Source organism: Dasypus novemcinctus, chromosome 7, assembly GCF_030445035.2.
Source record: "Dasypus novemcinctus isolate mDasNov1 chromosome 7, mDasNov1.1.hap2, whole genome shotgun sequence".
Lineage (NCBI taxonomy): Eukaryota > Metazoa > Chordata > Mammalia > Cingulata > Dasypodidae > Dasypus > Dasypus novemcinctus.
In genome coordinates this window covers 130,936,113-130,949,095 of record NC_080679.1, presented here as the reverse complement: position 1 = coordinate 130,949,095, position 12,983 = coordinate 130,936,113, and the positions used below count along the sequence as shown (strand labels likewise).

Below are 12,983 nucleotides of genomic sequence, written 5' to 3'. Positions count from 1 at the left end.
AACTAAAAAGAAAGACACGGTTTGTCTTTTTACAGCTGCCTTAGACACAGAAAGTCCAGGCAAACAGATGAGCTACAGATGTGTAAAGGATGTGGTTGGCTTTCAGATCATGTCATGAAAGTAAGTGTATCTTTGAACCACAAATGGTGAGGCCAGATCTGACCTGGGCACATTCGCCAGCCCTAATGGGATTCCTTAAAAGCAAGCCCGTTTTGGGGAGTGGATGTAGCTCAAGTGGATGAGTGCCTGCTTTTCATGTACGAGGCCCCAGTTCAATCCCTGGTGCCTCCTAAAAACAAACAAACAAGCAAACAAAGGAAGAAAACAACTCTCTTTGGGAGGTGTAGCTCAGCGGTTGAGCACATGTTCCCCATGTTCCTGGGTTCAAAACCCAGTACCTCCTAAAAAAAAACAAACAAACCCATCTTCATTGAACAGAACAATAGGGAAATATAAATCTGGCAATAATACCTCTGCACCAACCAAGTAGGAGCCACACACCAATTTGAAGATGTGGTTATGAAAATTCCTTTCCTCTGGAGATGGTTGCCAAGGAAATGGCAGTTGCAACTTTATCATTCAGAAAGGCCCAACTCCCCACATTTTGAGGCCATCACATATTGCTGGGACAGAAGACACACTGAAGTCTTGCCCCCAATACCACCGAAAATGACCTTACTTGGAAATAAGGTCATCGCAGGTAGAATTAGTTAAGATGGGGTCACACTGGGACAGGGTGGGCTCTTCCACCAGTGACTCAGACACTAGAAGAGCCTGGAGGCAGCTACCAGTTGGGGAAAGATGAGGACTGGCATCTCCTGAAGCTTGGGAGAGGCGAAGAAGGATCCTCCCTTAACCCTTCCGAGAATCCTGGCCTTATCTACACCTTCATTTGAAACTTCTGGTCTCCAGACTTGGGCAATGATGCATTTCTGTGGTTTAAGGCCTCAAGTTCAGGGTCACAAAAGCCCACGGAAACTAAAGCACACTTTGTGTGGGCTAACATGTGGGGCCACTTCTGCTGATTTGTGGGAAGAAGGAATGAAATCCTGTGTGGAGCAGGATCCATTCCCCTGAGGCTGTTATATCAGCTGAAAGTGTTCTCTCAATGTCAGATTCTCACAATTTCCAGAAAAAAAACAGTGCCTTGTGAAGAGTTAATGCATACTTGGTGCACAGTGTCTGCTTGGATAGATTGGTAATGGATGATGATGACGGAAGTTCAACATTGCAGCTGTAGCTAATATCACTGAATTGCATACTTGGAACAGGTTAAAATGGTACATTGTAGGTTGTATATATCTTGCCAAAACACAAAATTTAAAAACAAACAAACACACAATGCAAAGAGTGAAACTTAACGTTAACTGAGGACTAAGTTAATAATATAATTGCAGCACATTGATTCATCAATTGTAACAGAGGTACCACACGAATGCAAAATGTTAAGAACAAGGAAAACTGTGGGTGTGGAGTGATATATGAGAACTCTGTAATTTCTGCATGATATTTTCTATATACCTCCAACTGCTCTAATAAAAAGTAAAATTTTTTAAAAAGAAAAACAATAGGTGCCTTATTATCCCACTGAGGTGAGGACACAAATCATTGCCCATTTGAAATGGTTTTTGCCTACCACTCTTATTTAATAACCCTTAGATCCCAAATGCAGGAGGGAATCATCCACTTCATCTTCAAACTATGCTCCTGATTGTGATGTATCAATTATTAAGCCTAGTCAGCAGATGGAATGACTGAGGCTCAGGGAAGGTAAGTGACTTGCCTAAAACCATAAAGCTAGAGGTGGAAGAGTCACTATTTGAAACTATGCATTCATTCACATTCATTAATGCTCTGGACACTTACTGAACACTGTATATCAGAGAATCTGAGCTAGATCCCAAGGATGTGAAGATAAATTAGAAACCATGCCACCCCACAAGGAAACCACTACACCTAAGAGAGACCATGACCAGGTAATTAAAACACAGCATTATGAATGTACTCAAAGAGGTATCACTGGTACACTGTCAGCTGAAAGGAGGGGATGGGGTGGGGAGTAACAGAATAAACTCCCCTGAGAGAAGAATCATTGAAATCTGCTTCATCAATGAGAAAGAATCTTCCAAGTAGATTGGTGGGGAGCAGTGGGGAAAAGTCCATTCTAGTTCGAGATATAAGACTGTCAAAAGTGAGTGAAGTGAAATGATGTGGATTAGATTCTTTAGAACCCATTCATCTCTACAGAGTCTTTAGGACAAAGAAGTAGGAGAGGAGGAGGCATTGGTTTATGGATAATCCCTGGGAGGAACGAAGAATAAAGTTTGCTTAAGACAACTAACTTACGATAAAAATGGATGAATGTATGTGTTTTGCACAAGAAAATCTCTCTGATTGCATCTCAGCTTGACTTCCCAGGAAGCAGGCTCAGAGATGGTGCTTAGCAGGTAGGAGGTTTATTAGGGGTGCTCTTGGCATCCAGCCTGTGGAAGGGGGAAAGGGAGCAGGTGAGGGTGGAGGGAGATAGGAGCTGCTGCACAGCCTCAATGACTTTCTGGCACAGGCTTACTGGGAGCATGGAGGTAGAATAGCTTATCAGAGATGGACCTTCTTGGGCCAAAATGGCTGGTCCTTTACCCCCTTTCCTAATTGGTCCCCGGATGTGTCCCACCTTGGGAAAGAAGTGACTTTGGCCAGTTGGATCACTGCACTGGAGGCAGGCCCTGAGGGGACAGACAGGTGAAGACCATCTACTGACTCCCCATGGCTGGGGCCATAAGTCTTTCCTTGAAGTAAGATCTGGGCAAAGCACCACAGTGTTTCCCACAGGTCCCTGATCTTCCCTGAACACAGTGCACAGGTTGGAAACTCACCCCTCGCCCTTTAGAGAGACAGGAAGGTGAAGCAGAAAGCTCGATTACAACGGAACACTTATTACCACTTCGACAGAATTGCCTTCTCTATGCAAATAGCTTGGAAGCCCAATCCCTTTCTCCCTGGAACAGAATGAGAATGGAGTATAAACCTGCCAACGATGCTCAGCAGAGGGTGTTGATTACATCTTCCATCCATCACATTGCTGAAGGCCATCCTCATCCCCTTACGGAGTTATGGGCTTGTCACCAAAGGCTTTGGAGGAACTGCAAGGAATTCACTGTGCTGAAAACAGTGTTTTGGATTCTGTGATCCTCCCTTGGTTTGCTCTTTTCCCACCTACAGTTTCCCTGCTCTGCATGTCCCCTTCACATTAGTTCAATGGCTTCTTGGTTTTGGGAAAGCCAACTCCTCATCTCTCTATTGTTCCACGGATTTGTTTCCTGAAATTCAAGGTGTACCATTTTATTTTCTGGAAAGAATTTTTTTGTGCAATCATCACCCCAGCTCTACCTAAACGGCATCATCCTGTTTTCTTTTTCCTTTACTGACAAAGGCATTGCCAAGGAAAACAGAGTTACTGATTCTAGTACAAGTTTTTGTATGATCTAAATCTCAAGTCTCTTGCCCTGGCCTGCATGAGAAAATGAGACCACACTGCCCTGTCCTTTATAAAAAGATGGTCTAATCTAAGATGTGTTTTCCCAATTCCAAAAAAAAGCAAACCAAACAAGAAAATTGCCCATTTGGCTTCAATTGCACCTTATAGGCCAAAGGAGGTCCATATATGGTGAAATGAGCTGCAATGAAAACAGAAGAGTTTGTAGATTAACATTTTAAAAAGTGTATTATTTTAGAGAGAAGAAAATATTTAAAGTGGGTGATTAGGATGGACCCAATGTATCAGAAGTGAAAGAAAATTCTGAAGTAGTATGGTTGGCTCTCTAAATGTTCGTTTAGAGCCAACGCTCTTTAAACTACTTTCAAACTCTAAGAATCTGATTTTGTGGAGCAGTGGTGTTGAGGAAAGAAAATGCATAAGGAACCAGGTATCTCCTCATTTTTTTTTTTTTCATTCAAGATCTCTGCACTGAGTGGATGCTTGGAGCTCTTTATGTTTGCTATGTAGCAATGAAGAAACACACTTGAAACTTGCCTGCTAATGTTCCAAGGTCTATCAACTTTGTAGATGGATAAGAGCAAATTCTCTTACTTACTTTGTATGGGGCACTTCACAAATCATATATTAAACTTTTCCTAAGAAAAATTATTCAAATGTACTCAACATATTATTTAGCATTGAAAAATAAATTTTTGACAGGTTTGACATTATAATCAGAAATTTATATAACGCTAATAATAATTTTTTTCACCATTGACATAGCAATAAATATCCCCTTTCATGCACGCCGGCATTGCTAAAACGTGGTTTTTCAGTGTATTTTTCAAATGTAAAAGGACTGTAGATATCTTCCTATGATTAGAAACTGCTCTATCTTCTCAAATGGAAACTTCTACTGGTCTGCTTCAGAAAGGCCATTCTCATAGGCCTTATGCAATGAAAAAATGTAAGTGACTGATCCACAAAGAAACTTGTTGGAACTTTCCTGAGTGGTTGCTTTATGTCACAGAACAGGAGTTTTTGAAGTGGCAGGACACAAATTTAAAATGAATACTGAGCTGCTCAAGTGCCTTGCTTGGCTTCACATTGGCCTCGTTGAGTCTGACATGCTTCATTTCAATATAGAAATAACAATTCCTTACTAGCCTGCAAGCAGGAACAGAAATTTTGGTGTACATCATGTGTGTATGCGATGGGGGAGGGGTAGATGCACCCCTTCAAACTTCATGATTTATCACATTGGTATAGTATTTTCCTTCAGGAGATTGTAAATTGGGAGTAACTTCAATTTATTTTTATACAACTAGAGCAGCTGGACCAAGAAAAATGGGCCTGTGAAGGAGAGTAAGAGGCAAGTAAAGTCACACAACCATGAGTGTCACAGGCCCATGTCTTCACAAAGTACCTTCTCTGTGCTTTGAACACATTTGGAAAGATTCTGAGTCAGGTCTACGTAGAATAAGACAGTCTCCTTGCTGATGGCTACGTAAGGCATGGTGGAAAAGAGTGATTGTCCTTCCAGATATATATGTGCAGATAACAGATGGACAAGTCACGAAAATTCCACTTCCCAGACTCTTCATTTTAATTTCGTAAATAAAGATAATGAGTACACTTAGACTAACTATTTTCCTACCAGGGTCTCATGGCTTGCTATCAGCTGACCTGGAAGGTCTACTCAGATCTCTTCAGTTCCCTTCCAGGGACAAGAAGGCATGAGTACTTAGACTTTTCTTGTCCCACCCAACGTTTTCAGGTACATCATAGAGAAAGCAAAGAAGGGGGCTTTGCTCTACACTTACTTTCTCCCACTGTGTTGAAGAAATGTGATCGGCAAAACAGTACGGCTGCTGCTAACTACTCTGGTGATAAAATAGCCTGCAGTTTAACTATTGATTCTGGGAATCTAGCTTGTATTGAATCGTGTATCAGCCCTCCAACCTGTCACATCCCAATGACAGAGGCAGTGCTTAAAGACACATCCTATTCCATAAAATTCAAGCCATCTCTGGTACTCAAGAAACACTCCTGACCACAGTGGCAAGGCAAGTGATTACAGTGCTGAAGGCTGCTTGATGTTTTGTTTGAAATATCCTTCAATGGCCAAAGGTATCTAGACTGGCATATCCAAATTATTATTTAAGTAATGCCATACTCTATCAACCCCAGTAAAGCAGTGCACGCAGGTGGTATCTTTTTCTGCCTAGGAAATATAAATATCTTGTCTCTAAATGTCTGTATGATAGGAAATGCCATTCTTCACTTTGACTGCTATATAGATTTTCTTTTTCAACACTTGGAATTTTCAAAATGGAAATGTTAGGACTTCAGCATTTTTGGCCATCTGGCATTTCTAAATGGGTATATTGTTGAACACTAAGCCACAAAATTCCAACCAACAAACTGAAAGGACTTCCAGCAGTAGTTTTTCTTCTTCTAGTATATTAAGACAAATTCAATAAAACCGAGTCACATCTGAGAGAGGACAAAGTGGAGAGAAACATAACAGAAGCAAATGCTGTTGCTGCAGCTGATCTTAGATCCACTTCCAATGTGAACTGTTCTGGACCCATCAATAAGTTCTTACAACTCATTCCATTTGTGATCAATTTAGGGAAGATGCTTGCAGATAGAAACCTGCTATGAAGCACAACTGCCTCTTTTCCCACTTGACTGGCACAAATTTTATCACATATTCAGGCCATATAATAATTTCATAGCTACATGAAATTTGCATGAAAGGATAAAAAAATTGCATCTTTATATACACCTTTCAGCCAGAAGGATTCATGAATACTGCCAGAAGATAAACCTTGATGTGGAATATAATTTATGAAATTTGCAAAATACTTGGATTCTACTGAAAATGGTGTTAAGTCTTGATGACTAGCAAGCTTCCTTAGAGAAATAAAATGCTGCTTAAATAGAATTAAAACAGCAACACAAATTTTAAAAACATTTCAATAGTAAATCACATCACTTACATGGGTTATTAATTAAACAAATGACTTGTAGTCATAAAAATGATTTTAATAGCTTATATTCTAGCTTCTACTAGATATGTAAAAATTGAGAGATGAAGAAAGAAAAATTTTGAGAAGAAAATATATTATATTCTCATATTTTGCTATTCTTTTCTATTGTGCATGTAGTGACATTTTTCCTCAGTCTTAAAAGTAACACAAACTCAAATTTAAAGGAAGCACGTAAGAAACACCCATTGATTGTTGATGTCATTTCCTTATTACCAGTGGCACTATGCTGCACCTACTCTCCAGTTCATTAGACTCCCCCAGGACAACTAACAAGGAGATGACGATGGACACCGACCATCCCAAAGAAGAGAGTCCCTGTGACTGCAAGCAAGGTAGTTCCATCCACCTGCCCCTGGGATCTAAGCTCCCTCTTATTTAGAAACAGAGTGGGCATTGCCATCCCCAAATCTTCAAGATGAGGGAATGAACAATGGACTAACATAGGCATTATTATTCTATTTTGATATATTATTATTCTAGTAATGGAAGAACTTTTACCATTTCTATAAAGGCAGTGGCCACCAGAGGTTCTGAGGGGAGGGAGAGGGAAGAATAGGTATAAAATGGGGGCATTTTCAGGACATTGGAATTGTCCTATATGACACTGCAATGATGGATACAGGCCATTATTTATTTCCCCATAACCTATAAAATTGTGCAGGGGCAGAGTGTAAACTATAATGTAAACTACAGTCCATGGTTGGTAGCAATGTTGCAATATGTGTTCATCAGTTGTAACAAATGTACCACACTAATAAAGGATGTTGTTGATGTAGTAAAGTGTGGGAGGGGTGTGGGGTGGGGCATATGGGAATCCCCTATATTTTTTATGTAACATTTATGTAATCTAAAGCTTCCTTTAAAACAAAACAAAACAAAATTAAATGAGGAAAGAAAGTTAAATCCTGTATGACTGGTAAATTTTGGCACTTATTTGTATCACTGTTCTAAGCACCTGATCTTCAAGTTTCATATAAGAGCAGCCCTTTGGCTTTGATAATATCGCTATCTTGCTAACCTTTGAAGCTCTATTATGTATTTTTTAAAAGCCTTACTATAGCTGTTCAATACACTTTCAAAAAATCGTTTTTAAATTAAAGATATAAGGTTGACCTCTCCTACCTAGGCTAATTGGCTGAAATAATCTCCATGTGTCTTTTGTTTCTGTCTATCTCTCTCCCTCTGTCTCCTTCCCTCTCTCTCTGAGAGCAGTGCCCTTGCACAATCCATCTTCCAATCCCCACCGTCTCACAAGGCACCTACCACGGTGCATGATAATAGTGCATGGCATGATTCATTGAATGATGTCGAGCATCTCCAGGATCCATCACCAGCAGAGGCAGCCCATTCATGTAAATAGTCTGGTAGAAGGCTAATTCCTAGCATTATGGGGAAAACTCATGTAGAGATGTCTGTTGGGTGAGAGGGAAGCTTTTCTGTGCAAGTAGTAAAGTAGTTACCTACTTTGCGTGCTGTCAGGGAGTCTCAAGGAAGCACACAGGTTAAAAAGGAGTCCTTCCTCCCACCACCACATTACCATAGACTGAAATCCCTTCAGGTTGGCCAACATTCTTCATTCCCCTGTTATCAATAATTCCTGATATTTTCATGAAGGCTGCCTGTTTTCTTAGAATCTATGCCTATTAAAGTATAGGTAACAGATAATATACTTTTCTGAAGAGCAGATTTTGATTAGAAGGGTGGAAAAGACATGGGGGTCCCTGAATGTCTGAAGGTAAAATATACTAGGGAAAAAAATACGAAAACTGTCCGAGACCACCTCAAAAGGTGCTAAGAAGTGGCATCATCTTTTATGAGCTGATGAATCCAGAAAGGAAGAATTTGTTCAATTAAATGTATGATTCTAAATGCTTTGTGGCACAGGTTAATCATTTCCCAGGCCTAAAAGGCAAGAGCAGTTTTCATAGACCTGGTCACATGATGGCCCCTAGTGGAAGGGCACCTCAAGATGTCCCCTACCTACAAATAATTGGGTGTTGAGCGGCAATCGGTAATGGCCCTCCTCTGAAGTCTCCCTGACCCTCCTCGGGAGGTTGTCCACCTGGAGCGAGGTCTCCTTGAGGTTCCTCTCAGCCCGGACGTAATGCCATTGGTTGTCATTCAGCAGGTATGGAGACTGGACGGTGAGCTCCACGGGGCCCTTCCCAACATCGATGGCAAATGTGATCTCAGAAGGAGCTGAAACCAGAGAGGAAAACAGGAAGAAGGATAAAGGGAGTTGTCTATACATTTTGGGAACAAGTTTACCCTGAATAAATGGGAGACATGATTATCAACACAAAGCACAAGAAAGAGGACTTCCATGGAAATAGCTGTGCATTGAGATGATTACTAATAACAGTAACTGCCAAATACTGAGGAACTATCATTTTCTTGAACTATTTATTTTATTTTTTTATTTTTTGCTTAGTTGTAAGAATTCAGGAAATACAATAGGGCCCTGGGCCTCCAAAGCCAATCTGAAAACCCTGCATCACTGCTCCGGTTCTGTGTTCTTGGTATCTACTCTGGCTTTAGTTGTATCCTCCTGATTATCTGTAGACTCTTGGTGAGTGGGGCACCTCTACTCCTGCTGGGAGAAATCTCTTGCCTTGGGAAGCCTAGTGCCCTCCCCTCCATGTTGTCTCATTAACATAAGTAATGCAAGCTTTAGTGTTACTTTCATGATTTAAAATAAATATTAATAAAAGAAGCACAGAAAGTTGAGGTACCTTGCCCAAGGAGACATAATTGCAAGTGGCTATGCCAGGACACCAGGCCAAGTCTCCTGCCACCAAGGATGGACACCTTCTGTTACTCTTTTTTGTCCCTCTACAACAACCTACCTGTCAAGCAATCTAGGGCACAGTTGGTCAAGATAATAATATCAATGATGCTGCTGCTGATGGTGATAGTGATGATGATGATGGTCATGGTGATGATGATGATGGTGGTGGAGGTGGCAGTATAATGATCAAAAGAGGGAGAGAAGGAAGTGGCAGTAAAATAGAAACATTAACCTTATCCCTGGCACCGTGCTAAGTGCTAAGGGGATTCTCTCGGTTTTACCCTCAAAACAGTCCCACGAGAAAGGGAGGTGTTGTCTGTATAACTATTGAATTTGTGTGGATGAAAATTTTCAGAGAAGTAAAGTTAATTTGCTCAAGGTTTCCCAGACAATAACGAGAATCTGACTCCAAGGGCAGAATTTACCACCGTTTTGCCCTATTGGGTATATCTTCTTATATGTTCTGTTATTAAACATAAATTTGTAAGTTTGAATAAATTGGAGAGGTTAACTATAAATGGAGGTTGAGGCGCAGCAGGTTTCCTCTATGAAACCGGAGCTTTCACAGAACAGACCATTTTTTCCTACTTGCTATTCTGAAGCCCTCCTCAACCCCCAGCAAGGAAATAGGTGACTGACAAAGTCATCAATTGCTAGATACGGATTATGGAGATATAAAGATCAAACCCCATCCTGGACCGTTCCCTCATCATCCTATCAACTCCAAAAGAATGCCCTCCTCCCCCAAGATGCAAAATTTCAAGTAATTCAGAGCTGGAAGCATTTTGTTTTCTGTGAACATGAGCTTTGACTGATGTTAAAGAAAGGCAGTGAGAAAGAGGTCATAAAACTGCTTGGTGCACAGTATGTGGTCAATTAGGGTTAGAGACAGTGATGGCCTTAGTTTCAGGTTTCATCAAAGCAGGTGAATTGCTTTTGGCTTTAAAGGGAACGACTGGAGGGAACAAATTGGTTGCAAACAACTAAAGGAAGACGGAAGAGTGAAGAAGCCCCCTTGAGCCATCCCTTGTTTCTTAGTTGGATCTCTGATGCCACCTTGCAGGCCTGTACATCTCAAAATCAAACATGCCCTGACTGAAGCATGACCAGGTCTCAGTGTATTTTCTTTCAAAAGAATGTAAGGTCAAGATTGATGACACTGTGGGAGAGGAATGCAAAAGATTTTGCAAAAAGTCTTCCTGCAAAACTGGTCTTGTAGATACACAGTTCCACCAGGAAAGCATACTTTTGTGGGGGCTTATCTGACTCCCTGTGTCTGCCCATTGTCCCTGCCATCCTGCCCAAGGTTGGGTTTCTTGTCTACATTTACCTCTGGCTTAACATTTGTCCCCTTGTTGAGTAATGGTCTGTTTATCGTCTGTCTCTCCTATTTGTCTGCAAATTCCCGATGCACATAGCTTCTAAACGCCTCATTCATTGTATATCCAGCACCTAGCTCCTGCCTTGTATATAGGAAGTTGTCACCAAATTGAAGTCATATTCATTAGAATATTGTCACATAGTCACTGGATGTTCTTTTGAAATTCTTTCACAGAGTATTAAGTTTTATACCAATATATAAAGTTCCCTGGGAAATCTTTTGTTTTTATTTAACTTTTTTAACAACTCAGTTTTATTGATACATATTAGTAAAGCACACAATTCATCCTAAGTGTATACTCAATGGTATTCAGTATAATCACATAGTTGTTCATTCACCATGTCAGACATTATTAGGACTATATTATTTCAATACATTTTTATTTAATTGAATTCAAGGAACTATTAAAGATCTACCATGTTCAACTCATTCCTTCTCAATCTGGGGAGAATCAGTGAGATACAATAATAATACCTACTATTTATTTAGTACTTGCAATGAGTCAGATACTTGTCTAAGCAATTTTCATGAGTCAACCCATTGAAGTCTAATCACTGACTTATGAGACAAGTACTATTTTACAGGTGAGGAAAATGAGACATAGATAGGTAAATGAATTGTCCCAACAGGGGTTGGGCAGAGTTGATATTTGAATTCAAGTAATGTGGCTCCCATTTTAAACCACCTTCCTACAATATAGCCCCTGACCTCAAAAGTATGAAGTCTAGTTAAGCATTCAGTCAAAACAAAAATACATAGCATAGATGCCTGGAAAGAATCAATAAGAACATATAAGTTAATAAATGATAAACCCAATATCAGCAAGTGATTTTGCAGTCAGAGAGCACGAGTGGGGAAGGTAAATCTAAGCTAGCTTTCAACATGTTGGAGGAAGTGATATAGCCCAATTCCTAGGTATGAAGATACTGCTTATGCCATGAATTTACCTTCCGGTTTCTTTTTTCCCCAAAGGTTTCAAGATAAAGCTAAAGTATCACCTTAGCCTTTCAACAGGTTTTTCTCAAGCCAGGGTCTGTGCAAGGTCCTAAGAATTCAGAGGTGAATGACCCACAATGAGCTTTCAGTTTACTTGAACATTGACAAAGGAGAGTAGTATCTCCTGGCAGAATGTACCAAAAGCAAGGCCTCTATCTAGAGTCCATAGGAGACCAGAAGGAGACATTTTAACTTCATGGAGCCATAGGAGGTGGGAGTATTGGAGAGAAAAGGGGAAGGACAGGTAAGGCTTTCAAGAGAAACTGCTGTACCATGTTCTGATTCATGTGGGCAGGGAAAACTGACTATCTATAGCAGTTTGATATGGTTATGAACTCCAAAAACAGATACTGGATTATATTTGTAATCTGGTCTGTACCTGGGCATGATTAAATTATGATTAGAGCTTTGATTGGGCCACATCATTAGGGCATTGAGTCCCTGCCCATGGTGGGTGGGGACTCACAGATAAAAGGCATGGCAAAGGACAGAGGTGGGGGTTTCTGATGTTGGAGTTTGATGTTCAAGTCTTAAGCTGGAGCCCCAGGAATTAAGGATGCAGAGGAAAGAGAAGCAAGTCTCAGGAAGAGAAGACCTGAGCCAGGAGAAGAACACAAAGGAATAGAGATAGCTCCTTAGACACTGCAGAAACCCTAGGGAGAGAGACAGAGCCAAACACCTGATAGTCTGCAGTTGACCTTGTGGAGAAAACAAAGCTGCTGAGCCCAGAGGAACCCAGGAAGCCTGGACCCTCACAGACGTCGGCAGCCATCTTGCTCCAACATGTGAAAATAGACTTTGGTGAGGGGAGTAACTTATGCTTTATAGCCTGGTATCTGTAAGCTCCTACCCTAAATAAATACCCTTTATAAAAACCAACCAATTTCTGGTATTTTGCACCAGCACCCCTTTGGCTGACTAATACACTACCTTATCCCATAGAGAATTCTGCTTATTTCCCATTCTGCCTACTGCTTTTGGTACTGAGATCTGAATCTGAGTTGACTCCCATTTCTGACATGACTTGCATTTCTGTGTTCTCAATGCCCACCCAGTGTCCTACAGGGAAGTCTCTCAAGGGACCATGCACAGAGTAAAGAAGTTGCAAGACCTGAAATTAGTCAGCTGACCTCTCAGACTTTCGATGAGTTTACCTGTAAAAGGAGGAATATGGACTGAATTAAATGCTTTTAAACTTCTTTTTGGAAATGTGGAGGCTTTGCAGCTATGATCCCTATCTCCAGAAAAGGTACAATACTGTTTTAGATAAAATTTTAGGGGTTTCCT

The 12,983-nt window shown here is 40.7% G+C and overlaps 1 protein-coding gene across 1 annotated transcript in view; it reads right to left on the bottom strand.

Moving 5' to 3' along the window:
• CNTNAP5 (contactin associated protein family member 5) overlaps positions 1-12,983 on the bottom strand; it is an 810,000-nt gene that overhangs the window by 126,701 nt on the left and 670,316 nt on the right. The window contains exon 17 of the mRNA XM_058301170.2: positions 8,512-8,730. Coding sequence (XP_058157153.1) covers positions 8,512-8,730 — 219 coding nt within the window. The remainder of the gene's footprint in view (positions 1-8,511; positions 8,731-12,983) is intronic.